At 30.5% G+C, this 27,567-nt stretch overlaps 2 protein-coding genes across 3 annotated transcripts; one reads left to right on the top strand and one right to left on the bottom strand.

The window, feature by feature from the left end:
- The first annotated feature begins 134 nt into the window (after nucleotides 1–134).
- Nucleotides 135–16,123, top strand: LOC145971099 (sodium/potassium-transporting ATPase subunit beta-2-like). Of its 2 annotated transcripts, XM_083098405.1 has the most exons (7): nucleotides 138–469; nucleotides 9,472–9,612; nucleotides 10,368–10,484; nucleotides 10,868–11,049; nucleotides 11,408–11,509; nucleotides 12,426–12,597; nucleotides 13,833–16,123. In XM_083098405.1, exons 1-7 carry the CDS (start codon nucleotides 319–321, stop codon nucleotides 13,943–13,945), a joined length of 978 nt encoding a protein of 325 aa, XP_082954531.1. In that variant the 5' UTR covers nucleotides 138–318; the 3' UTR covers nucleotides 13,946–16,123. The 2 variants fall into 2 exon arrangements, with proteins under 2 accessions (XP_082954532.1, XP_082954531.1); XM_083098406.1 differs by lacking the exon at nucleotides 11,408–11,509 and having other exon boundaries at nucleotides 135–469.
- Nucleotides 16,124–16,523: 400 nt separating this feature from the next.
- On the bottom strand, nucleotides 16,524–25,264 carry LOC145971100 (sodium/potassium-transporting ATPase subunit beta-2). Its single transcript, XM_083098408.1, has 6 exons — nucleotides 24,838–25,264; nucleotides 18,841–18,981; nucleotides 18,470–18,589; nucleotides 18,102–18,283; nucleotides 17,692–17,971; nucleotides 16,524–17,622 (listed from the first exon to the last, which is right to left on the bottom strand). The coding sequence occupies exons 1-6, from the start codon at nucleotides 24,983–24,985 to the stop codon at nucleotides 17,519–17,521; spliced, it is 975 nt and encodes a 324-aa protein (XP_082954534.1). The 5' UTR covers nucleotides 24,986–25,264; the 3' UTR covers nucleotides 16,524–17,518.
- Nucleotides 25,265–27,567: the final 2,303 nt, after the last annotated feature.

Below are 27,567 nucleotides of genomic sequence, written 5' to 3'. Positions count from 1 at the left end.
AAGTTTTGCCGCGTCAAGTATAAACTGGAAGCCGAACAAGCCAGAGATCGGCGAGCAACGTCAGCTCGACTCAACTTGCCCCTCTTACGAAGACAGCCTCTACATTCGCTACCTACGTATATCGCTAGTCGCGAGCGAACTCGCCCAGTTTAGGCCGGTTCAGGCCAAGTGCGGTCGCCTTGCGTTTCACCGCTATCTCGCGTATCAGTCCGCGCGAGTTGCCCGGCGCGTGAAGGTTGACAAGAGACCTACCGATCCCTACCTACCTGCCTGCCTGTCTACCTGTCGGCCAAAGAGCAACCGATAGCGGTCGTCGTGATGAGTGTACGCGGCAAGCAAGTGCAAAATGGTACTTACGAGTTCGATTATATGCGAGTACCTGATACCAGAACGCGCTGGCAGGTATTTCGTGATGGCCTTTACAATAAAGAAGACGGAACCTACTGCGGTCACCCACCGAAGAAATGGGGTAAGTCGTTTAGTGTATTTCGAGTACCTCGATATGAATATTCAAACGCTTATTTTTAATCGAACATCGAAGGAGGAACTTTAAAATACTGTCCTTTTTTAGCTACCGTTTAAAAAAAACGATGTATTAATATTAATATTAATATAGAGGGAAAGAAGAGAAAACTTGGAGAAGTTGTGAAATTAGAAAACATCTTTTTTGTACTCTTGATAATTATATTTTTGAAAATGATCTTTTCTTTGTTTTCTCGCTGCTCCAATACTTCTAAATCGCTCTGAATCAATTATTTTACAAAATAGAAATTTTTTTAAATCTTTAAAATTGCATTATTATTATCAATACGTATGATTGTTTATCTTAAAAATGATGCTAACATCAAAATCTTATTAAAATAGACACATTAAATGATAAAAGCGAGAAACAAACAGTTTATATTCAAGAGATGGGAAAATGGTTCTTTACTTCATGCGACATTTATTTAAGATCATTATTAAGTTTCATTTTACGCAAATGCAATTTATATCGCAATACATTTGTTTTCATACATATAAAATTTAAAATAAAATTTCTATCAGTGATATTTTTCTCTTCTTGCGTAACTATACGCAATTAATATTATTAGTTATGATATTTTCGTGTCAAAATTCAAAAATCTCTAGAGCTTAAAATATTTTAATATCAATAACAAAAAGTGATTCGTAACCAGATTCCAATTTAAAATTGAAGCGTTAATATATATACATTAATTGAATAATGAAAGTTGGATGTTTCGTTTCTCACAAAGAGTATAAGAAGTTCTTTATAAATGATAAATAAGATAAACATGAGATAAATATACAAGAAAAAAGATAACATATTATTGTCTTTATTATTGGCTCTAAATTTTACTAAACACACTGCTGTTTCTTCATTATAACAGAAATATCATTTCTCAAATTTTTCAATTGATGTCTCTCTTAAAAGATACAGTAATTCAATCAAGAATGTAACGGTACTTTTATAGCACAATGCCTGGACAAGTTTAGTTTAGTAAGATTACCGTAAATTGTGTGAAGATAAAATTAATATTAATATTCCTATTATATTTCGCGACATGCAGGTTATTAATATATGATATTCCGTTTTTATATTCATTCAATGAATATAAAACGCGCAGAATAATTTTCTTCTTCCTAAATTGTTTTTTTCGAAACATTTATGACGCGAATGATTGATTAAATGTCTACATGCATTCGCACAAACACACGTACAACTATTTCGTAAACCGCGTTCCTGTATTAAGTTTCCTTGACATGAAAATCGAATAATGTCAATGTGAGATAAAAAATATAGATTTATGTTTAACGCATGATTTATTCGACTACGGAAATATTAAAAACAATTTATCATTTATATAAAATCACGTGGCTATTATGTCTATAAACATTTAAAAAATATAATATTGTATTATTTCCTCTACTTACATATATTAATCTCTATATTATCTTAATAAATTCAACCATTCGCAAATAATAGTTTCTAAAATTTATTCAATTTTTTAATCAACATTTATTATAGGTATCATTTTCATATAAGTTTCTAATGTGTGGAAATCCTTTCGATTCTCGAAATCAATATAAAATCGAAAAGATTAAAAGAATAAATATTCAGAGTAATCAATGTATTATCATATCACAGCGTTATCGTTATCACAAAAAAATTGTGTTAGGGGGAATGATCGAAAAATATTCCAATTTGCTTTTTCACATAGAAATTAATATCTTGAATTGAGAGAGAGAAAGAGAGAGAGAGAAAGAAGAGAAAGTTCAGTCATAATCAATATTCTTATATTCCGATTAAAAGTAAATACACTTAATGATTAATCAGAAAATTTGACAAATGATCGGTAATTAATTTGATCAATATTGACCGGTCGCATATGATCGATTTTTATTCGACAAATGTAACGAATTAAAAGAAGCAATTCAACATTAACTGATATACACGTGTGGTGCGTGTCGAGAGAGGATGTCTTACGTAGACTTCTTGGCGGCTGTTTAGAAACAGCCGACCTTGAGCCTCGTGTTTTGGCAGCGGCTGGCGCGAGAGAGAGAAAGAGAGCGCCGGAAATAAGTATCGGTGATGGTAATGGTAACACAACGAAGGGGATACTTCTGGTACCGTCCTGACGCGTCGCCTTTCCTCCAAATCTTCGAGACGGGATCGTCAATAGCGTTATTATGAGGATAGAACATGTGCAAGCATATCGCGCGCGAATCGATGTTGGCAGATGTCGAAGATATATGTTTTTTTTCTCTTTTTTTATATAAGTAGAATTTTTACGTAAAGAGATTGAAAGGAATTTATTTATTTGAGAACGCAGATTTTTTGGACGTACGTCTGTTAACTTATCTTGTTTTGCCGAGAGACTTTTCCTGCCAATTATCGGTTTTTCCTTATATTCTTATTATTAACGTCACACATGATAGGTTCATGATACATGATATAAATTGTAAAACAATTCGAATTCACGTCTCATGATTCATCTCCAGATCCACTATCTCTTTTTAACATTCTCGTAAGATCTTTCTGCATTTCACTGTCAAGGATATAATTAATCGAGAAATTTTTTCTTTTCGATTTTTCTCCATTTTAATTTTTGACACAAAACATATATGCAGTCACATCCATCGCGTTTTGAATTTCTTCTGTAATTGTTCTTCATTTCTCAAATTGGAATTTTATTGAAAGGAAAACAATCAACGTAAAATTTGATTAATAGACAAAAAGTCGATGACAATTATTAAATTAAAAATAAAATAATTCGAGAAAGATAATTAGTTGCGTATGACTCTATATCGATGAAAATGACACGTGGATATAAAATAACGCTTGAAAAACATTAAAATGATTTAGAGATGTTAACCGGATCGTCCTCATTAGGGCAACGTTTCAAATGCGAAAATGTTATTGTAAACATGCCAATTGCTAAAAATAATGTATCCAAAGGCGTCCAGATACATTTGAGTAAATTGCTTTCGATGATACGCTAATGAATTGTAGATTCTCTCAGCAGTCTTTCAAAAGATGTAACCCAAAATATATGATATGAAAAGATTTAATATACTATTTTTAAAAATGTTACTCTTATATTATTTTACTCTACTGAATTTATTATTTTGAATTACTAAAAATTTTTATCTTAATCAGATTTTTTTATCAGATATGAATACCATCTCATTTAATATTTAATACAGAATTACATCATTTTAGTTATAAGAAATGAATATCGTAATTTTTTGTGTTACATAAGAATATTTTCTGATCTATGATTTTTTTATTATTTCACTCGAAGAAGAAATCAGTTCTGTTGATTTTAAGCAAATGGCCTTGAAAATCTTGCAAGTCTCAAGCGTCTAATATCGATTCCAAACATGTTTTCTTTAGCAATGTTATGCAATAGGACACATTAGGTCGGTGAAACCGCGAATGTAAAAGCGTTTTGGATCGAAGAAACATTGAGAGAGAGATGGCGATCTGTAAAGCAATCAAGCCGAAAAATGTTTACTAATATTATTCGCGTTCCATTATTTATCCGCATTGAATTGATTTTAAATAATCATAATGATGTTGAGTAATGTGACTCGTGTAGCATGCTTAATTAATCTTGCAGTAGAAACCGAATCTTTTTCATGAAAAACATAAACTTTTTTGAATAATTTTACGCGAAATTGGACAGCAGTTTTTCGATTCTGTTTTGGATTTTTGTCAAACTTTTTTTTATATTTTCTACAGGATATATTAGGACATTAATTTATACTTAAAGTTTCATAATATTGTTTCTTCGAGATATCGAATTTTACATTTTCTTCTATAAATTGCGTTTAAAACGGCATAAGATAAAAAACAATCAATCATTTTAAAATATATTTTATAATTTGGCAAGTCATATTCACAAAAATATAAATTTTTTTCTATGTCTAAAAAAATTAATTATATTTGAAAATATGAATTTTTTACAAAAAAGCGACATTTTATTCTTTCAACAAAAAGAAACAGGTGATAATAAATAGATAATAATAATAATATAATAATATTTATAATTTACAAGATATGTGCGCGGTGACATCGTTAATGTCAGCAAGGTCAGGAAAATATCATTTTCCAAAGATCGTGATAAGATATTCGTGACAAGGTAATTCGAACATTATCGCGAATATCTTTTTTTTTTTTATCGAACGACGTCATCACGCGCACGATATTAAATTTATTCTTTTCCTGCTGCAGGAAAACCAGTCATGAGCAGCTGTAGTTCACGAGAAATACACGTGTTTTCTTATATACGACTGAATACGTAACCAGCCGGCCGTATTATCGATAACTATCGGTATCCGTTTTTTATTTATACGAGTTTGTGATATTCCTTCTTTACAACGCAAGATATCTTTCACCATTTTGAACTTGTCGAGTAAGCGAATTTCGATACGAATATAATCGAGCTTTCAGTCGCTTTCCATAATTCTGACTATGGCGTCAATGGCCGGCAACAGGTATGGATTATGAAATTGTTGATCAACATTTTGAGACGGAAATTCGAAAGTTATCGAATGTAAAAAGAATGTAGAAATTTTTACTATTTTTCTTTTTAATAAAAGAAATATTAAGTACGTTGAGCAATGTAATAATTAACTAATAGCAATTTACATTTTATTTTATTATTCGCTAAGCATCTTGGTTACGTGACATAAATTACACAATTCTACAAATATATTTCAGTCCATAAAAGTATTTGGTTTTTATATATAATATTTCTTTACAATTTACGCGTGACATGCATATGCGACAAGCTGTGAATTACGTGCCTCTCAATTTCTAGTCATATCGTTTCGCGTGCGAATTTTCACGCTAATCAAATCAATTCTCACGCGGCTTCAATGTCACTAAATTCCTGTGCAACCAATGAGAACTGAGCGAGGCTTATAGAAAAGAAGAAAAAAAAAGGAATGACATTTTTGCTGAAATAACTTGACGCTTGATGCGACAGAAACCATGGCGTGGCATAATAAATCACTGGTGCAACGGGATAGAATTAAAAAGAAAAATAAGAAAAAAACAACTCTAAATTCAAAGAGCGATTCATTTGCGCGTGTGAATATTTTCTATTCCGTGAAGACTTCATGCTCGATCTATCTCAGCGAGTGCGAAACTGAACTAACGGAATAATTTAAATCACAATTGTTCATTTTCCCCATTTTGTTTTTTGTCGTCGATAATTGTCCAACTTAAATCTTTTTTATTGCGTACTGCAAACTAGTAAGTAAAATCTGTCTACGACACAGAATTAAGTATCTATAGAACCTTTGAGGAGAGATTTTATTTCCACAGCGCGTAAAAATGTAAAGTTTAAGAGATTTCTATTCTCTCACTGCAGTTTTATCGAATTAAAATATCATACATAACTTTTTCGATGCATTAATAAAATTCTATTTTTATCGAGTTTTTGTCTCACAATTTTAAAATAATAACTAAAAATTCTATTTTTTCCTATTTTTTCATGTATTATTTAATATTTTATATCCTCTTTGATTTCTCAGCGAAAGTGGATCAAGATTTATAGTTATTTATTAGTTGACGAGAAGAGAAAGAGTTTTCGACATGTCAATTTATTATCAAACTTGTACGATATGTAAAAATGATTAAGCTGCTTCTACGTGTAATGAAAAGAATTGCATGGAAAGAATTTATTAAGAATTTACTCAATTATAATATTTAAAAATTAATTCAATGAAGCATAAAAGAACAGAAATGGGAGGGACTTTCTTCGTTTCATTTTTTCGATTGTTATAGCAAGAATGTTATTTGCTCAGTTAACGCTCCCGAAATTCCGATATCAGTCGTCGACTCTTTCCAGGCGCTCTAATGTCTGCCATGTAATTTCCTAGTGCTCGCGAATCATTGCGAGAATGAGAATGCGATTCGTCGGCGAGTAGATCAACAACCGAGTAGTGATAAGACTCAACGGATCATATGCGCATTATCATGCATGTAAATTCATCTATGACTTCTCTCGACATTATCGCACCAACCTCGAGTGTGTACTGTGTGTTTCAAGATATGTTCTCGATGCTACATACAAGCGATCGTTTTACTATCCCCCAACAATTTGAAAGCGATATCTCGGGTGATCTTAGAGAGACGATATAGCATCCTGATGAATAGAAGGTTCACATTCACTTCGCGTGTCTTTGAAACCGGTCCGCTTTACAGAATCGACGAGTGCCCGTTGGGAAAAGAATAAAGGTCATGATTCGTTTACGACACGTTACAGAGAAAAAAGAGCTTATTTAGCTTATTTAGGTCTCGAGATAGATTCGTGTTCAAATCTCTTTTTATTCGACAAGCGTTACTTATTTTTAAATAAAGCATTTTTTTTATATTTAATTTAGTGTTATTTAAAAAAAAATAGCTCATAATCTCATCTAAAAATAAAACTCTTCAAAAAATAAGTAATTTTAAAATCCTTTAAAAAAATAAATCGGAAGATTTAAAAATCTTTTTGTCAAAGATTTCATCATCGAGAACAATTAAATTAAAAATATGATCTGATAAATATTTGATTCAAAATTTATTATGTCTTGTAATTTTTATATCATATGTATTATAATTTTGATGCCAAATTAAATCTCTCTCAACATGTTATACAAAAATATTTGATTATATCTTATATAGTTATAGTTTGAAATATTTATCGAGGAATCTATAGCTGAAAATTATTAAATTACATAGCGAATAAGTTAATAGAAAATTATAACAATTGAGGAAACGAACGAATGATTCTTCTATCTTTACTGCAGCAATACTAAATTCTGACGTCATTTTTAAACATCTTGTGTATTACTTATCGTTACCTTTTACGAAAAGATAAGCAATCGAGATATGTTTTATATTCAACAAAACTGTTCGATTGTTATATAATTTAATTATTAAATCGCTATCACTCTCATGTATTATATCATGCTGCTTGTTTATAATGCTGATGAAAATAACGTGATATAAAACAAAGAAAAATTACCACGAACGATCGAAAGAAATCTAAATCAAAGTGCTTTAGTCAACACTTTGAAGAATATGATAAGAGAATGGCCAGATAACTGTCTGTTTGCGAAAGCTGCTCCAATTCGCAGCCATAATGATAGTCACCGTGTCTAAATATTAATTAAAGAAACATTCTTTTATCCCGTCCGTTTCTCTCGGAGAGATTTACAAATAAATTGTATAATTTCTTAATTGTGATTGTTGAGTCAGAGACAAAAGAAGAATAAGCATTATACTTTTCATTCTCGAGGCTCGTTAGTGCGGGATTTTGCAAGTCGTTAATGACAAGTACGAATATCTGCAGCATCTTGCACTTCATGTTGTAGAAATATTTTTTATTATAAATATTTTTTATTAGATTTATTAGTATACATTAAATTAAAACTCGTTAAATCAAAATTCGTGATGAACGGAGTTATTGTGGATTGCATGGCGTCGGTTATTTTAAACGCCCATTCGATCATCTACGAATGCGTAATCAAACGAAACCAATGGGTCCATATTTAAATATCTTTGTTCAGCTTCCTTTACGCTGGATAGATAATTGGGGTATTTATAGAAGCCATAAAATTCTTACTATGCTTATATTAAAACTCTCAACAAACAGAAGCTACATATTCAGCAATTTTATGATTTTACGAGGAAGCGAGTGTGTAAAACGTTAGAATTTAAAAAATTTTTTTTATTTAAAAAAAATAAATAATTTTTAAACATTTTGACAAAACGGTTAAATATTTAAATGGTTCAGCAAAATGTTAAACGTATAAAAATGCCATCAAAATCTTCGAAACGCTCTCTTGTAAAATCATGTTTTTCAATCTTTATATATATATATATATTTCTTTTTTTTGAGTGGATTGTTTTATCGATTGTTGTATCAATTATTTAAAAAAATATATATATGTATATATATTTGGTTCGATTGTTTTATCAGTCACTTTTAATCGGGAAATAACTAAATTATGATTCGATTTATAAAGAAATTATAATTTTATCAAAAACTAAAATTAAAGTCGCCAAAAAAAGTTTACTTAAATCATGATCAGAAAAAGCAAAATATAGTCATATATATGAGGAAGAGAATAAAAAAAGACTATGTTAATCTAATGTTAAAAACAAAACATAAAGGCTGATAATTTTTTACCATATCCTTAAATAGATTTTTTAAATATATATTTTTTCAAGTAAAAAACAAATTAAACTATCTAATACTAAATAATGAATAAGCGTCTACGTGATATTCAAGCATTGAAACGTCCAATTCTCCACAAAGGTCCCAATCTTCGAGATTAATATTCGCATTTTTTCCCCCATATTAATAGCAGCACAGCGTGATAGTTGGCCGCCCATCTTCTTGCGACTCTCGACGCTTTTGAAAAAGGATCTATATTTAGAGCGTGCGTTGGCAGAGCGCCCTATGCTTTAAATATTTTTCGTTCGATCGACGGAACGATGAAAGTTTTCGTGGTTGCATAAGTGGACCGAAGTAGACTGGTGGGCCGATCGACGTCGATGAATGGCAAGAAGAAAAAAGAAAATATGAGAAAAGATAATACTCGTGAGCTCTTTAGGCTCTCCGACGCACGCAATGAATATTTAAATCACAATGACGTCGCGGAAAGTGCGTCAATGGCGAAAATATATAAATACCAAGAACTCTTCTCCTTCTTCCTCTCTTTCTCCCTTCATCGTGAAATCGCGAAGAAACAACGAAGAATTTCGATGTTAAAGGAGATAAACAGCCCTACATATCGTGTCTAAAAATATTATTGAAGAAATTGATGGAAATTTATTATTGTCGAGATATATTTACTTTAAATTTATTTTACACACTTTTGGATGAAAAAGAATGTAGCATACGATTGAGAATTTTTCTTTACAATATGAAAAAGAGATTGACTTTTACCGCGTTTTCTTTTCTTCTTCAGGTATAACTGTTTTCTTCTACATTTGTTTCTATGCCGGATTGGCGGCACTCTTCTCTATTTGCATGAAAGGCATGCTCGCCACGTTGAGCGCTGACAGACCTACGTGGATTCTAAGTAGCAGTCTTATAGGCACCTCTCCAGGTAAGATTTTGACTATGCGAAAATATATTCGCTTTAATCGTGCATAGAAAAACATTACATGAAAGAATCTGATTATATAATATTGATATTGTTTCTAAAGACATGTATATCTAAAAAAAATTATTTTTTTCTTTTCTATGCTGCGCTGGATAGAATATTATTTTTAGAGACTAACATTTTGTGCAAGGCAAGTAAATATGTGTATGTGTGCGTGCGTGTATGTGTGTATATATATATAATTTAATTTAATATATTTTTTACTTAAGAAGACATGAACTTGTATAAATATATATATCTAAAAAATATCAGATATTTTTTTGTAATAACTAACATACAAATAAACATTGAACTGTACATTTTTTCTAAAAAGGCTTTCATAAAATGAGTTATAGAATGAAACACATCTTATCGTAACTCTTTATGACAGTATTTCCATGCAATAACGTTGCGCATTACGTAAATGTGCTTAACGTCACAAGCGTAAACTATGAATAAAATAAAGATTAAATTAATGATAAATAATAATTAACACCTAGGTTAAGAATAAGTTAGTGGTAAAGGTAATTGGTTTTGTGATGAAAACTGCAGAATATTTTCGGCTAAATTCTATCACGAAAATAAAGATCACTTATTCATCGAATTTTTTTCTCGATATTATTTATAAGAGATACTCATTTATAATACACAAATTCAATGAGAATTTACGTATTTAACTTGTTGCGATTTTTCGATTGAATTTTATTTGCAATCACTAGGCATGGGCTTTCGACCGATTTCGGATAACGCGGATGAGAGATCGCTCATTTGGTACAGCGCGTCGAATGCGACCGAAGTACGAAAGTGGACACAAATCCTAGACAATTTTTTGGAAAGTGAGTAAAAATGAACCTCGCATTCATCAATACGAACACTGCCATTAATTCTTCAATGAGTCTTACTAATAACGCAGATGACGAAAATAAATCATCGACCACCGGTGAGAAGGAGAGCGACACTAACATGTGCACGCTGTCAAAAAAACTGTCATCTCCAACTGTCATCGCAAGCATCTGTGTGTCTTCGATGCCGTTAGATCTCAGACTAAAATTCCCAAATTCGAATTACATACTTATTTTAACGGGACATTCTCCTCACATTTATTCGCTAAAAATAAATAGTTTCATATCGCGCTTTCACTCTTATAGTCTAAGTAATTTCTTCGTACTCGAAATAAATTAAGTATAATCTAATTCGTGTCTCTCTTCGGTTTCGACAGAATACATCAATTCGTCACTCTTGCCTAAAGGAGGTAGAAACCAGCAAATCTGTAACTACACCTCGCCGGCGAAGGATGGTAACGTATGCGCGATCGACATCAATAATTGGGGGCCATGTTCGCCAAGTCAGCAATACGGTTTCAACAACTCGTCACCTTGCATCTTTATCAAGCTTAACAGAGTAAGAATATAGTCGAATATCGAATATCGAATATCGATACAAACTTTTGTTCAAACGCATCCATTTATATATCTCAATTTTTATATTGATTTTCATTATGATATTTTTCTAATCACCGCAAGTTTTCAGAAGCATGTATCATTTCGCTAATTGAATATCTCGAGACAATTAGATATAGAAGCAATTATTTATAATTTTGCATATTTTTTTATTTAAATAATACATACACTAATTTTATTTGAATAATACATACTTTATTTAAGTGTTGCGATATGTTAATCTTTTATTTTTTCATTTTATTGTTTCGTTTTGATCGTAAGATTTTTTAAGACATTTTTTTCAAAATTTTATTTTTCAGATATACGGATGGATACCCGAGTATTATAACGACACGCAAAATTTGCCGGCCGAAATGCCAGACGAGCTAGTCCAACATATAAAGTCAGTCGACGCTTCATGGGTTAGTTAGTCGGTCAGTCAGTTATATCAGTCGATAAAAATAAAAAAAAGATCTGGATTTGAAAATTCAGAAAGAAACTTCACTATTTAAATTTGCAACGTGTAAAATACTTTTCGTCAGCCAAGTCACTTCTCGATTAATTTAATATTGGATTTACGAGGTTTGAAAATTTAGAATTATAAGTAGAAGGGGAAGAAGGATTTTATTTAACATTGTTTTCTTATTCAATTCAAGTAACAGAGAATATTCAACCAACTGGCAATTCAATAGAATACGATATTACACATTTTTATCTCTATCCAGTATTTGCTCTCAGGATTAGAATTCTTAATAAGCGCATTATCTATGGTCAAACACGGATAAGAATTGTAAACAATACATTTTAAGTATATTTATATATATGTGCCTTCATGTAAAAAATAAGAGAGAGAGAGAACTAGAGATTATGATGAAGATTACTCTTCATTCGATTTTTTGTTGATGATAATAGCCTAATATTGCGCAATATATAATAGCAACTTGTTTTTAAAATATTATACTCATACCGAATACTTTGTAAGCTGTAACAGCATGTTTTAAATAAGTGAAAACTTATGCAAATATACATCGACATAAATAATGAACTGTCCCCTGATATACTGAAAGTATAATGAAACGAAAAGATACAGCTTAAAACGGAATTTAATTTTTGCAAAAAAAATTTAGGATATATATATCCAGTAATATATTCAAGAATTGCTGCTAACAATAATTGCGTGTATCATTTTTTACTTATCGCATTTAAAATTTAAATAATGTCTTTCATCTCCAATTTGGAAATTGAGACAAAAAGTTTAATTACATTTTCATTTTAGTATTTCATAAAAGATCAATATCTCTCGCATAACATAAAGTTTATATCTTTTTTACATTGCAGTTAAATACCGTATGGATATCCTGCAAAGGAGATAATCCTCACGATGTAGAGAATATCGGCCCACTAAGATATTATCCTAAGGGACACGGCTTTCCAGGATTCTATTATCCTTATACGAATACAGCCGGATACTTAAGCCCAGTCGTCGCCGTCCACTTTCTTCGACCCAAGAGTAAGTTCAACTGAAAATATTTGCGATCGCAGAAGAGAAAACACAAGAAAACAAACAAATATGAAAACTTCCAAACAATACTTTTTTAATAAATTTTTCTCAGATTTATAATAAATAATATATAAATAGATTAATAGTAAATAATATATATATGTTATAAAAAAATATTTGTTATATTATATAATATAAAATAAGTTTGTGAATAATTTTATCTTTCTCTCATCCTTCTTTGTTTCTCTTCTCAGAAAGCAATTAAATGATTGAATTCACTGCAATGATTTCTTTTTTCACTATATTATTTGTAGCGTTAAAGTATTTCTTTAAAAACTTCAAATCACGATTCAAATTTTCGAAATCTTTGGCATCGTAGCTTTTTTCTGACATATATCTTTAAAATAATATCGATATCAACTTTTTTATCGAGTCCACTATCCGCCATTTGCCATCCTTGACCGGTTCATATACGTCTCGTAAGTAAATGACGCGTTCTCCAGATGAAACCGGTAAAAGCCGGTGTGTTGCAGCATGGTATCGGTCGTCGAAAGGTGTCGTCAGTCAGCACACGCTCGTTCAAAACTGCATTCATGGTTTAATTTAATCTAGTCTATTTTAATAATTTTTCGTGGATTTTATATTTCCTTTTCAGATATCCTTAAAACAATATAAATGTAAAAAATGTATTGATAATACGTTACAGATTTTTTTATTTGCTATCTGCGTATATAAATTATGTCGCAGTGTATTCGTATATAAAGATAATTAATTTAATTGTAATCTTTATTGATTTTTATTATGAAGTAATATTTATGAATTATGATCTTTATTATGAAGTAATAGAGTATTAAATATTATATCATGATTTAATGATTCATTGAATTTATATTAGTTGTAAATTAATGTTGAATTTTTGTAGGCAAAATATTGATAGTTATCTGTACATCAATTTGTATAATATATCGGTTCATTTATCAGTTTTTAAAAAAACCGATTTTTTATTTTTTAGCTTTAAATATCTATTATTTTATTTATTTCTATTATCTTATCTTATTTACTTCTATAATCTCATTTATTGTATTTATTTAATAAAATTTCAATAATTGCAGATTGTTTTGTTATATTTTCTCTTATTTTGCAATTCTGAATATTAAAATTTTAAAATATTCTTCAATAAAGAAAAAAGAGAATTCGCTCGTTTAAAACTGATAAAATTATCTAAATTGGCTTGTTTTTTGCAGGAAATCAAATCATCAACGTCGAGTGTCGGGCATGGGCAAAGAATATCGAATACAGCTCAATTAGAACCGAAAAGAAGGGTGCGGTACATTTTGAACTGATGGTCGATGAATGATCGTATATTGCGATTTATCATTTTTAGCGCACCGTTATCTTATACAGCGTTATCTTATTTCGCGATTAGGAAATTTTTCAAGACACACAAAGCAAAAGGATCCGAACATCATTGGAGCACCATGACGTTGGATCTCCGATCATAATGATGGCCGATTGCTTGCGCCTAGAAAAAATTATTAAGTCAAAATAAAAGGTCTGTTCTTTGTAGACTGTTGGAGAAACAGAGGAAAAATAAACAGTGCAACTACAGAGAACAAACTGAAAATCATCTTTCTTTAGAGATATTGTATAATTAATAAATATCGGAATTCGAATTTATCTAGCCTTAATTTTAATAAGATTATCGGTTGTTCTGACAAAAAAGAAGAGTTGCCTCTTGTTGTAATTTACAAATATATGTACATAAAGAATAATTATGAGAGAGATATATTCGACTTTTGCTCAACAAAAATGTTTAGAACTTTTAATTCTTGCGAAAAAATTTTCAATGTTAGGTAAATCCTTGGAAATTTAAAAAAAAGATGGATTTTTGAAATATGTAATTCGAAAGTATTCATTATTTTTTTATATAAAAAATGAAAGATTTAAAAATTAAAAAAAAATATATATATATCAAATAAAAGTTTTCAAGAATTTTATAATTTTATTTCATATTTAAATATATATATAAAAAAACATTAAAAATCAAGTATATAGGAGAGCACAAAGAATCTCAATATTAGAATCTGCAAAAAAAGAATTGCAAAAAAATTATATAAAATTATAACACATTTTTTATATTTGTTTAAGAAATAGCTACATCTCAAAATCTGTATATAAAATTAAAATTTTAATAACGGCTTAAGATCACAAGTGCAAAAAGATTATTGATATAAGGGATTCAGGAATTAAAGAATATAATGTAACCTAAAGATAAATAAATTTAGCAACACCTGTAAAAATGTGAATATATCAAAAAATTCAAATTTATGCTGATCTAACTATTTTGCGAAATAAATTGGTGATTAAATCTTTAAAAAGAAATTGGACTTTCTGAAAATTATTTAAAAAATTATAAATAAATGATTTCTAATTCTCTTATTAAAGTATCGCGTTTTGAGAAGATACTAAATGTAATTAAAATTATACAATTATTTTCAGGAAATATCCTGTGCATCTCTTATTCTCCTATTTTGTCTTGAATTATTTATATGTATCTCCAACATAGTCGAACAAAGTATATGTACGCTCGAAAATCAATGTATATGGAACAAATAATTCATTTAAACAAAATGTCATGGTACTTATTAAGGTATAAGTATAATTGTACAGAATGAAATATATCGCGCTTTACATAGTAATTATTTTTTTTAAATAAATGACAATGAAAAAATAGCTTAATAATCATGAAAAAAAATAACCCAATATACAAGTACAAACTGTTTTTTTTTTTTAAACAAACAAGAGCGAGCATCATATAATTTTTAATTTATTCGTTGCGATTATATATAATTGTGTCAAACTATTCTCCTGCCTCTTCCTCTTTTTCTCTCTCTTTCCCTTCTCTTTCTGTCTTTAATCTATTCTCTATATTAAAAGTATCATATAAGTAAATTAAGAATATATAATTCTTAGATATATATCTCTTCTTAGATATATATTTCTCAATATTTTCGTAATATAAATAAATTTACTTAAACTCTAGATATATATGCAATGATCCATTAAGAATATTAGGTACACACATATACACTCATATTGTTCTGTATTCCGATGTACCTTTCTGATTGTGGAACTCTTAGACATAGAATTTTGAGGATATATCAATGAGTCACAATATGAAAAATTGTTCTTTTTCACGTTTTTTTTTTTTAGTTTTAATGTTTTTAGATTCTTTAACTTTAACCAAGTATTGATACAGGTTTGCTTTTATCTATATTGTACAATACAATTGTAGTGCATCGTGATATTTCATTTGTTGAATGTTTTGAGAAAGTAGTTCTACGCGAGTATTGTAGCCAAAGGATTAAAAAAATAAGAATGACATAAAAGATAGCATGTGTGAAAATGTTTGAATAATCGATATAGTCCGCATTTTATCACAAAAATTGTTATATTCGTACAAGCATGAAGTAAAAAAATCTTACTTAATAGCCTACTGTTATTTTCTGCAATAAATATATAATTCTTTTTACAATTTTGAGAACTTGTTTTTCGACAAAAATATCTCTCTCTTACAACATCAAATGTAAATTATCTATATTTAAGATAACTAATTGAACCGAGTTTTTAGCGAAGTTGTACAATAAATCGAGAAAAGAATTTAAAAGAACAAGAAAAAATGTAAGATTCTTGTCGAAATGGAAAATTCATTACTGGCTAAAAACTGCATTCAAATAATTATAACTTAATTATGTGTGACTTAATTGTTCTACATAAATTGTCTTATACATAGATTGCAGCGAAAGAAAATTGAAACTTTTAGCTGCCATTTTTTTAATACTTTTACATGTGATTCAGCTGACACTTATATGAGAGAAGAAAAATGAAAATGGCATTAATATAATTTTATATCAAGTAAAACAACATGTACAACATCGTGTTATTAATTTTAATTGTTAAGCTAGCTCAATACATTTTCTTTAGTTTAAGCCGTTATTATTTCTATACATTTCAAACATATAAACACAACACTCATGTTCTCTTTAAGAGAAAGAGAAAATTAATATCTTATCTCTAAAATAATTTTATACGATTAACATTCTAATTTTGAAACTTTATTTAAGGAGATAAAAATGAAATATATTTATATCGCGTTTTAATTCGTACTTTTAATAGCATGTATATATAACGTAGATATATAAAAATTTTTAAATCCGCGGAGCATTTCATTGATTTTTCAATAATAATTATTATAAAAAGGCTTACGCATCATCATAATTGATAAAGTTGCAGTTTTTGCTTCAAATCCTGTATTAATAGAGCTTATTTTTCACTTTGCAGATCTTACTTTCTATTTGATAAGGCTACTGGTGTTTCAGTGAGATAAAAAATATGACATCACCTGAGTACACGTTAATTTCTACACACTTGAAAGTCACTTGAAATATATTTCTTCAAAAAAGTCTTCAAAATCACAAGACCGATTATAAAAATCTATCCAGCTAATAATATAAATGTATATATGAGTATTTTAAATGTGTGGTATTCCTCCAAAACAAATGTGTATGTGAGATTCTTTTACATTCTATTATAAATTGATAAGTTTTTACATACAAATTGCGCCTACGAGCAAAAAAGGCACGAGATAAACGGCGTTAATTCTTTGAGATTTCATTTGCGCTCCATTCTTTTTTTCATTCATTCCCAAAGTTTTTCGCGCCGATTACACAGACACGCGCGGCAAAAGGCCTCGTTGTTTTGTACTTGATTAACGTCTCGGCTAGAGAGGTCGACCTCGAAAAAATGTTCGCTCGTCTCGCAATTTCGTAATTTTGGAAGATAAAAATTTGTCTAACAGCCATCTCGAGAGCCTCGAAGATTTTGATTTAGGAGACCGCGCGAGCAGCCGAAGACAGACTTGCAGATTTCGTTAATCTATCATCAGCTCGAAATGAACTGCGCCGATTTTGTCGTTTCGACTGTGCTTGATATTCTTCGCCCAAGCTTTGCACTCTACATTTATCAGTATTCCGGCTGAAAATGAAAAATAAATGTAATGCAATTCTAAATTTTTCTTTTATATTGATACGAGAGCACACTTACTTTGCGGTCTGACAAAGTGCACTGCGACCAATGGACTCAGGTAACCTTCGGAATTTTCATAAGGATAAAAGTAACCAGGGAAACCGCGTCGTGGCAAATAGTTGATCGGACCGATGTTTTCTTGATCGGCAGGATTCTCACCCTCGCAGGACACCCAAATGGTGTTCAGATGGAGGGAATTGTTCCCTTTTATACTCGCGATGTGTTCCTTGAGATCGAGCGGCATTTTTTCCGGCAAGTTTTCAGTATCATTGTAAAATTCTGGCCTCCAGGCATAAATCTGATAAGTAGGAATGTTACAAGAAATATCATCGATTTTCATATTAAAAATATTTGAAAAATATTTTCGAATAAATATGCAACATTTCGCGCAAGTAACTGAATTAATTCTAGATTAAGATAGACAATACCTTGTTTAGTTTAAGGAAAATACAGGGAGCGGACTTGTGATAATTATATTTGTTCTCTTTGGTGCAAGGATGCCAGTTTTTCACATCGACATCGCAAACTTTTCCGGGTGGCGGTGGCTGATTGTAATCGCACTTATTAATGTTAGCACCGAGACCAAGAACAGACCCGGGCGTGATATAATCTGAAATATGACAAGAATTATATTATAATGGAAAGATGCTGGAACTTTTTAATCTGAAAATTAGAAATTTATTGTAGAAATCACATTCGATGTGCGACAATACGCACAGGATGAACGGGAAATATTTTTTTGAAAATCGATATTCGACATTGAGTAATGGATTATTCCTTATATTGCAATGGTTACCTTTGAGAAACTCTTGTAATGAATCAACCCAGTGTTTATAGTTTCCGCTGTCAGTGCCTTTGTACCAGATCAAGGTGCTCTCCACATTTTCTGTCGGTGGCATTGGCCTGAATCCTAATCCTGCAAAGCGTAATATTTATCTTCAGATTAACAACATATTTGAAAATATTAATTTTCGACATATCGAAAAATACATGTACGAGTTACATAGATAATATATATTTTACACATGTATTATGAATATATATGTTTAAGAACTCACTCAATTATTTTATTTTAAAAAAAATAGGGAAATTTTCTAATACTGGAAGATATATTTATGAAGATATATTATGATATTGTGTTTTTAACGCTAATAAAAAATAAGTTACCTGGATTTGTTCCAATAATGGATCTCTCAAGCTGCCACCTTGGTATCCTTGGATCCAGCGTTTGAAAGAATGCCCAGAAACAAATGGCGACGAGTGCTGCCAGGACGCCGTAAAATATCAAGTAAAAAAGTCCAATTTTACCTGTAAATAAAATCACGTAAAAATCAAATCGATGATACGGTAGAGAATCTTTATTTAAATATAAGTTTCTTTAATTGACATCGTTTCGTCTTGAACATTATAGAGCAGCTTCAGTCATAACGTATTCTATGAAGAATTTGCAGCCGTGCTGGTTCTTATACACAGCCATCTCATGGGTCAATTGTATTAACCGCGGATTTAATTTAAAAGAAGATCAAAAGTGCCCGGTCGATTGGTGCAATTCAATTATACACGCTGATTCAACGTCTCTCGTGTCATTTGGACAAAGAGTACTATCGAGAATAAAACAAAGGTACGTGAAGACACATGTAATTGAATCTGATCTCTACTCTCTAGATATTTAAATACATGTAAGGTATATTGATAGCATATGTATCTTTGGAAGGAATAGTAATTATACATTCAGTATAACAGTAATTATATATTCAAGAGATATAAATTGATATAAATTGTTATAAATTGTTATTGATATAAATTGATATAAATTGTTTAAAAAAATGAAACATACACAAGCATGGGTTCGAATCGTAAATTATCTCAATATCTATCAGACACACATCAATTTAACTTCTTTATTTATATACTAATTAAATTCCTTTTTAACAAAATAAAGGATAAAAGAAATTAGTTTCCAAAAATCAAAAATCAGTTTTTTTTGCAGTCCTATTTGCTTCGTGATGTCCATGGACATCACGAAAAAGTTGATCTCTCTCGGCATTATCAAAAGAGAAAAAGAGAGAACGAGAAGTTTTACTGATAATAAATTATAAAATCTCAAATAATGACACATAACAAATTACTTCGCGGAATCGTTTCATGACGTCTATCGGTATGTATTACATTAATATTGATGGATCGATTCGTTTCTTATCAAGAGGATCTCGGCTACTTAACTCGATGTCTTGGAAATGATAATGATAAAACATGGGAATCAGTCTATAAACATTCCTCGATTATTTGAAGCAGCAAATAATGGAAAAAGTGTATCAAATCGTGGATCCAAATAACTCGAGAAAGTTCACATCTTTTCATTTTGAAAGAGAAAATATATTTACTAAATGTATACAAATATATAACAAATATATATTTTCGTTTATTCTTAAAAAGACCTAGCTATCAGGAATTTTGCTGACATTTTTATGCTTCCTGAATATAAAATTAATAAATAAAGTATTAAGAAAATAATTCATTAATTTCCTTTCGCTTTTTCCTTTACACATAATTGTGTTGTTACATTGATTGTGCGATCAAACATCCTTCAAAAAACGATATTGCTATAATCTTTTATTATTTGATAAAAATGTAATTTAAACAAATCTCTTACAGTTCAATAATGTTAGTCAAAATAAACCCAGATATGTTGCAATAATTGAGGGACTTTATTTCATACTATTTGTGTGTACTTTAGCGAGAAAGCGATTATAAAAATCATATCTGATCATTATAGTTATCATATTACGACAGTATTATTGCTACAACTATGAATCTGTCTCGTTTTATTACAGTCCCTTTTATTACAGTCAACTTGCAGAAAAACGCGATAAGCGAAATCTTCATACGTTCATGTATATAATTGAACTTGCATCATTCTTATTATTATAATGCAACATAATATTGACTTCATCATAGCAATAGTAAATTGGATAATAGGTTGCTTAATTTGCGACCAGTGAAAAATGTAAAGGATACAATATTAATTCAACGTACGCTCTCACAGATCCAATCCTAATTTTTTTTCAATCACTAAAGTTTTCTCTCTAAAATAAAAAAAATTGGCAGTATAATTAATTCCTTTACGTTAATTCTTGTATAATAATATTCTATGTAAATCACTTACGAAAGAAAAAAAAAGAAAATTTCGAATTCCCCGAATGAGAAAATACAACGATCGCCAAAAGATCACAAAGTGCGTGACAATAAACGAATGACGGGATAAAATTATTTACGGCAATTTTTAATTAAGTGCGATTTGATTCGGACGATTCGTAGGATTTTTCCGACGGTATAATTAACGGGATCACATTTGGACGATCCCAGGTGATTGGGACTGAACGAAAGACAGCGGTCGCGTGGGTGTACCCTTCGGAATAGCCCTAAGTTACGTAATGCTGTAATGCCGCCGTTTAACGCCAATTGACCTCGTTATACACGTTTGCGCTAAAGGAAGTTTAACAATTGCCATTCAACCGGACAAACCCGTTGTATGCACCGCGAATCAAACGCGCTTCGCGCTTCCGTCTTTTTTTCTTCCCTTATCTATTACACTTCCACCTGCCTTTCTCGTTTATCGCTCTTTTTTTCGTGATACCGCGAATTTTTCTTTCGCATAATAAGACTACATTAATAGATATTTAAGATTTAAGACTACATTATATACAGAGTATGTAAGAGAACCCTGACAAATCTGAAGAAAAAAAGAAAAGAAATATTAAGATATCTTGAGATAAAAAGAAATATTATTTAAGATATCTTATTAAAAAAAATGAGAAAAAATCTGAACCAAGAGATTTTTTAGATGAGAGCAAAATGCATAGAAAGAAAAATCGCCATGTCAAGGTTAATTATACATCAAGGGCACATCACTTCAAATATTTTGTTTAGTATTGATACTACATAGGCTTCTGTGAGCCAATTAAATGAAAATAATCTCGCAAATAGACATGTAATTGCAAGTCTTCATTTTATTAAAACAACACGGAAGGATGTGATGGATAAATTTTTTAAATTTACCTTTTCGATTAGAAGATATGTTGCAAAGATAAAAGTATATCTGTCACTGTAGTTATAATGACTATGATAATTAGTGCTTTTCTTCGTTCGATAAAACAATTAATTGGGCATTAAGTGTTTTCAACGAAAATAATATGTTGGAAACTGTTTTATTTCTTCAATAATTCATGAGTAAGAATGTCTCATACTAAATACACTCGACATATGCTCATTTTTGCGTCAAGGTAGATTTACACACGAGATTTTACTTTTATTTTACTTCTAAATTTATATAGCATTATTGGGGGATATATATATATCGCATGTGTGAATCCTATGAAGAATTCACACACGTGCGCATACACATTTATATATTCTAAGGTGCGTAATAACCGTTAGGTCGCCATAGTTACAACCCTTGGTAAACACCAGAATCCACCCAGAATAAAGATAGAAGGAATAACGACATTCGGTGTTGATCGATGGTGGCGATGCTAATTAATTAGAATTCGCAATTTGCTTTGTACACGAATGGCTTCATCTTCTCGAAATGTTTATTTTTGTCACGATTCAGACATTTAAATTTTTCGTTCGCAATTTACAAGAAAAAATGGCAATAAATAAATATATATAAATAAATATATATATTCGTCTGTTTTTCGCAATCTTGAACATATATCACTTTCCTACGCTCTTGATCAAGTTTTTGATTTTAAATATTTAAATAGAGATTTAACTATTCATAAACTCTCGGATTTAGAGATATGAATGCTTTCATGCAACTAACATGAGATAGATACTAATGATACGCGATAGTGTATAGGTATCTTGGTCATTGACACTATCACGTGCTAAGGATAAGCATACAGTAAAACATTGCGATTAATCGTCGACATACCAGCAGCACATGCAACAAAGATTGGACTGTACACGGTCGATGTAGGCACGACCGTGCCTCAATTTTTTGTTAAATGTTTTATGAGCTGTTTTATCAGGTAGAAAAAAATAAAAAAGTAGACATAAATAATTAATAGTCGTAGATAATCATAGTGTACTCTGAAATAATACTTATTTATTTTACATTCTTTATTTATGATTTTCTAGAAATTTGTTCAATAATAGTTTTTGAATCTTAGAAATTAAAAAATTTGTTAATTTATTAATCTTATAAAATTTAATATTAAATAAAACACATATTTTATTATTATTATATTATTATATTATATTATTATTTTTTTTATTATATTTTTGAATCACAGTTTAGATTTTATCTATTCTTTATAACGTTTATTGAATGTTACGCGATATATAGTATTCTTAGAATATAGTGAATCACCTTGGGCGTAATTTCTTATGCATTATTGCATAATATTACCTTGTTTCTTATTTAATATTTACTTCGTATTCAATAATTCCTTCAATATATAAACATATTTACAATAATACTCTTGAGAATATATGCGTATTTCACAATAATTGTTATATAATTATTATATTCTAAAATATTTTTTTTCTGTTTCATTTTATGTTGATATTATACTCCTCAACGTATATTTTTTAATGTATTTGTTATCGGAACCGTATCGAATCGCGGTTGAAACTGATGACATTTCCATTCCTATGGCACGCCATTAATTATTCGTGGAATTAAAATTTCCTATTATGGTATGATGTATGATACATTATATATATAATATTAAAGATTGTGTAATTATGTATAAAAATCTAAAAATTCATATGATAATTAATTGTTTTAATCGTAAAAGGAACTTATTTAAAAAAATACTAAATCTATAAATAATATTATACTTTCCAAAACTTTTTAAGTCAGTTTTTGTTCAATTTATAACATTTAATATTATTGTACAGCGCTGAATGGTACAACACTTAGAGTTCCACCTTCGCTTATTCAGTAATTATCATGGGCTGACTCAACAAAGCAAGTTAAAGTTTGCTGCATACTTGAAGGAAAAGTCATCTGAAACCATCGCATACATTTCTTTGGAGAATAATCGAGAATTTATTTCAGTATATGGTGTTGGAATGAATTAAATATATGTTTGATATAAAATAATTAACTATATTTAATAGGAAATATTTAATAACTATATTAAAATGTCAGGAGTTATTTACACATATATATTATTGTAATAGAAAATTATTATCAAGCTGTAAATATAATCGTATCAATAAATTAAATTCAATAAATTATTAATTAAATAAATTAAAATTAGTTTTATAAATTTTTCTATCGCAATATTATTTACATGGTTCTGATTTCATTGTAAAATTCATTTAATTAAAGTCATTAAAACAAAGTTTACATTTTATATGTGCACGTTCATATTTTTTTCTTACAACACTGACAGTGAAGACAATTACAATTAAAAATGTTAATAAAAACATTTTGCAACTAATCTTCAAATTTCTTTTGAAAGCTTCAAAGTTGTAATAATATATGTAATCAAAAATTTATCGAGAAAAGATCAACTTTAAATTCGCTAAAAAATCTGTAGAGAAAGTGCGCGACTTTTGACACGCCCTATATATCGACACAACACTTTCTTCAATATTGAAAGGCTAGATCCGAGCCTGAACTAGAAATACCTGCGATATCTTGATAATATTAAAAGATTGATATTTCTTTCCGATTGTTGATTAAATCGATATAAATCTATTCAAACAATATTTGATGGAAAATATATTGGAGCAACTAACTCCGATTTTTTCTAGACGATATCGAATAATATACCGATTAAATAATTGATGAATAGTTAATCGAAGTTTTAACGACGATGAATTAAACTGACTTTCGCATAAAAGTTACACTCCAAATTTCCCACATTTATTTATGTAGGTTCTAATGACTGCTCCTTCAGCGAGAATAAAAATATACGTCGACAAGTAAATTTAAAACAAGTCATATCACATATATGCCTTTATCTTAAAGGAGATACAGTCTTAGGCGTGTCCATATATTCGAGAGCAAGAAAATCATGCAGTGGTACCCGGTACCGAGTGAATCAAATGAACTTTTATTAAACGACACCCCGTAACTCTTCATTATAATATGCCGCATAATTTCTCTTTTGATATGAAAATTTGACAGCTGGCAACGTCGCTTACCCCAACTACTGGCGGTCCTGCCCATAAACGCGCCGGTCTCGCGATTGTACAAAAAGGTCCTCATAGTCTGGCCGACCGACATGCTAGGCGGTTTCTCGTACGGGTTCATCAACTCCGCGGTAACCATCTTCGGGTCTTTGGCTACCATTCTTGCGCGTTTCACCTGTTACGTTCAAATTCGATTCACTTGGACGCGCGCGTTCCAGCCGCGCGAGAGTGACTCGAACACAGGGGTTTTTCGAAAATTCGAAACCACTCGAGAATCACTGAATTTATATTTCGAATTATCTCCAGCAGAGTCCTGCGTTCGCTTCTCTCTTCCGTTCCTTTCGCGATCCCGACGCTCCCACACAATTCGCAGGCTACTATTCGGTCGTCAACAGTTGGTTCTTCGGCGCCACCAGGTTGACTAACGCTTCTGAATGCGTTACGACCTTCCTCGACCCTCCTCTTTCTCTTGCTCCCACTTCCATACCTTACTCTTCTCGCTGCCCCTCTATGACCGCAGGTTCGGACCCAGTCTTCCGAGGGGCCTAGGTGCTGGCAGAAATATGTATACAGATCGATCCACGAAAAGTCTCATCTTAGTTTTTAGGCGAATGTTAAAACTGTCACCGTTCTTTTTTTTTTAATATAGTTTCAACGAATGTCAGAAGTGACAGGGATAAAAAGATATGTAAAACATACACAAAGTGCGTTACATTAGGTATACCTAAAACGGAAATAGATAACGTAATCTAAAAATAATAACATTATAAAATTATACAATAAATTATTATTATAAAATTATACAATACATATGTTTATTTATCTTTTTTTATACGTTAATTTAATATGATACACTACAAATTTTATATTTTTATATATTTAATTTCATCTAGAATTTATCTTATAATTTATTAAAATTTATATCATTATTTCTCTTATTAAACTATTGTACAATTGTATCCTAGTTAATGTTTCACTATTTTCAAAAGTAGCAAAAATGCTTACATCCATCTTATTAGATAGATCCTTCAGGCTATAAATAAAAGAGGTTCTAAATATAAAATTTAATATTAAAATTTAATTTATATGCAATTATTTTTATATTAAAGATAGAGAAAGATATGTCTGAAAATAATATATAAATTACATATTAATTATTTAATTTATCTTTGAAAACTGCAATGTTACTGACGATGAAATTTTTTTTTTAACAATAATTTTTTACGCTTTTCTGGTAATCCCGCCTTTTGTTAATCGATGTTTGAAAAGCGTTTGAGTAGCGATAAAATTGTTCGTTTCCTACGATTTCGAAACGAATAGTTCAAATACACCGGATAATGTGCCATCGCTATTATGACGTGGCAGACCACAGGTACAGGTGCGTGCGTGCGTGTCAATGATAATACATTGAGACTGTGTATCGTATAAAACACACATATATAGTTAAGATCAGTGATGTATTTTTTTACCGCAGAACCCTTAACCATGCCTTGCTCGATCCATCAGTTACAACAGAGTCGGATCAATTGAAAAGTTTGATTAATTACATGCATCTGCGGAATCAAGTCACGTGAATCTTTTATATCAGAGTCTAATTACATATTATATACCTATCTCTCTTCGAATGTCAAAACAGTCTACATATTTTTTATCCTCAACATCATGTTTGATGCAATCATTTCTTTATATTTATTAGCACCTTACATCCTTTCTAATTAATATTAATATTTTGATTTAATTAATATTAATATTAATATTTTGATTTAATTAATATTAATATTAACATTTTGATTTAATTAATATTAATATTAATATTAATATTAATATTAATATTAATATTTTGATTTAATTTATTTTACTTAATATATTTGATTAGTGTCTAATATATTTTGTTTTTTAATTTTCATCTTACAGTCAGTTCTTTCCTTCGTAACGAAATAAGCACGGAATTAGAAAGAGTTTAGCATATTGCTGACAGCACGTTGATGTGAACGTAAGTTGATCATCCATCCGCGATCCGTTTATCGCGCGTCGCGATTTAGAAAAGCGACGAATACACGATTTCCTCGACTGAATCGTCCCGGACTAATTGAGGGCTAAGGTCAACCCACGTGTGTGTGACCTTAGCGGCCGCGACGGGACACGCGTGTTGCACGACCGTTCGGTCCACTCCACTCCCTTTATCGTCCACCGGGATCGAGAGCTAGGCGCGTGTAATGTGAGTCACACACGGAGACCGATCTGAATTGACCACATCCTGCCCATCTTGTCGTGTGACATTAATGTCATTGCCGTCCGGCGGAGAATTTCGAGCAAAATTGACGGAAGAATCAGCGTCGCTCCTCGGCTCTTTAAGCGCTCCGACCTCGCTTCTTACCGCGAAATCGAAGAAATTCGTAAGCCGTCGACACGTGCTTATTGATCGTGGAATACTACTACCAATGTGCTAGAGCGACTCGCTATTATAATCCAGGATGCGATCCTCTGGAGAGAATCCTCGCGTGAAAGGACTCTAAGTAAAAAAAATTGAGTCGAGTCTCATTCATCTAATCAAATACATCCACGATTATGTAGATCCGATTTATTCTCCATAACACATGGTTCAAGTATAATGACGTGCAATCAACATTTATTCCTCGTGCCTTGTTAACCAATCGTGTTTAAATCTTCCGTCGTCTACAGTAATGTCTGCATTTCGAAACCAAGGTTACACAATTAAATATGATCCGGAAAATTTATAGT

Source organism: Camponotus vicinus, unplaced genomic scaffold (assembly GCF_025532165.1).
Source record: "Camponotus vicinus isolate PSW18456_S1 unplaced genomic scaffold, iyCamVici1.0 SCAF_4, whole genome shotgun sequence".
In the NCBI taxonomy this organism is placed as follows: domain Eukaryota; kingdom Metazoa; phylum Arthropoda; class Insecta; order Hymenoptera; family Formicidae; genus Camponotus; species Camponotus vicinus.
This window is presented reverse-complemented; position numbering and strand designations above follow the sequence as displayed.

Excerpts from the sequence above, each read along its gene's own strand:
- LOC145971099 (XM_083098405.1), top strand. The coding sequence starts at position 319 with ATGAGTGTACGCGGCAAGCAAGTGCAAAATGGTACTTACGAGTTCGAT. Across the intron at positions 10,485-10,867 it reads CCTAGACAATTTTTTGGAAA|AATACATCAATTCGTCACTC; the intron begins GTGAGTAAAAAT and ends CGGTTTCGACAG. Across the intron at positions 11,510-12,425 it reads AGTCAGTCGACGCTTCATGG|TTAAATACCGTATGGATATC; the intron begins GTTAGTTAGTCG and ends TTTACATTGCAG.
- LOC145971100 (XM_083098408.1), bottom strand. The coding sequence starts at position 24,985 with ATGGTAGCCAAAGACCCGAAGATGGTTACCGCGGAGTTGATGAACCCG. Across the intron at positions 18,284-18,469 it reads ATTACAAGAGTTTCTCAAAG|ATTATATCACGCCCGGGTCT; the intron begins GTAACCATTGCA and ends GTCATATTTCAG. Across the intron at positions 17,972-18,101 it reads TTTTCCTTAAACTAAACAAG|ATTTATGCCTGGAGGCCAGA; the intron begins GTATTGTCTATC and ends CCTACTTATCAG.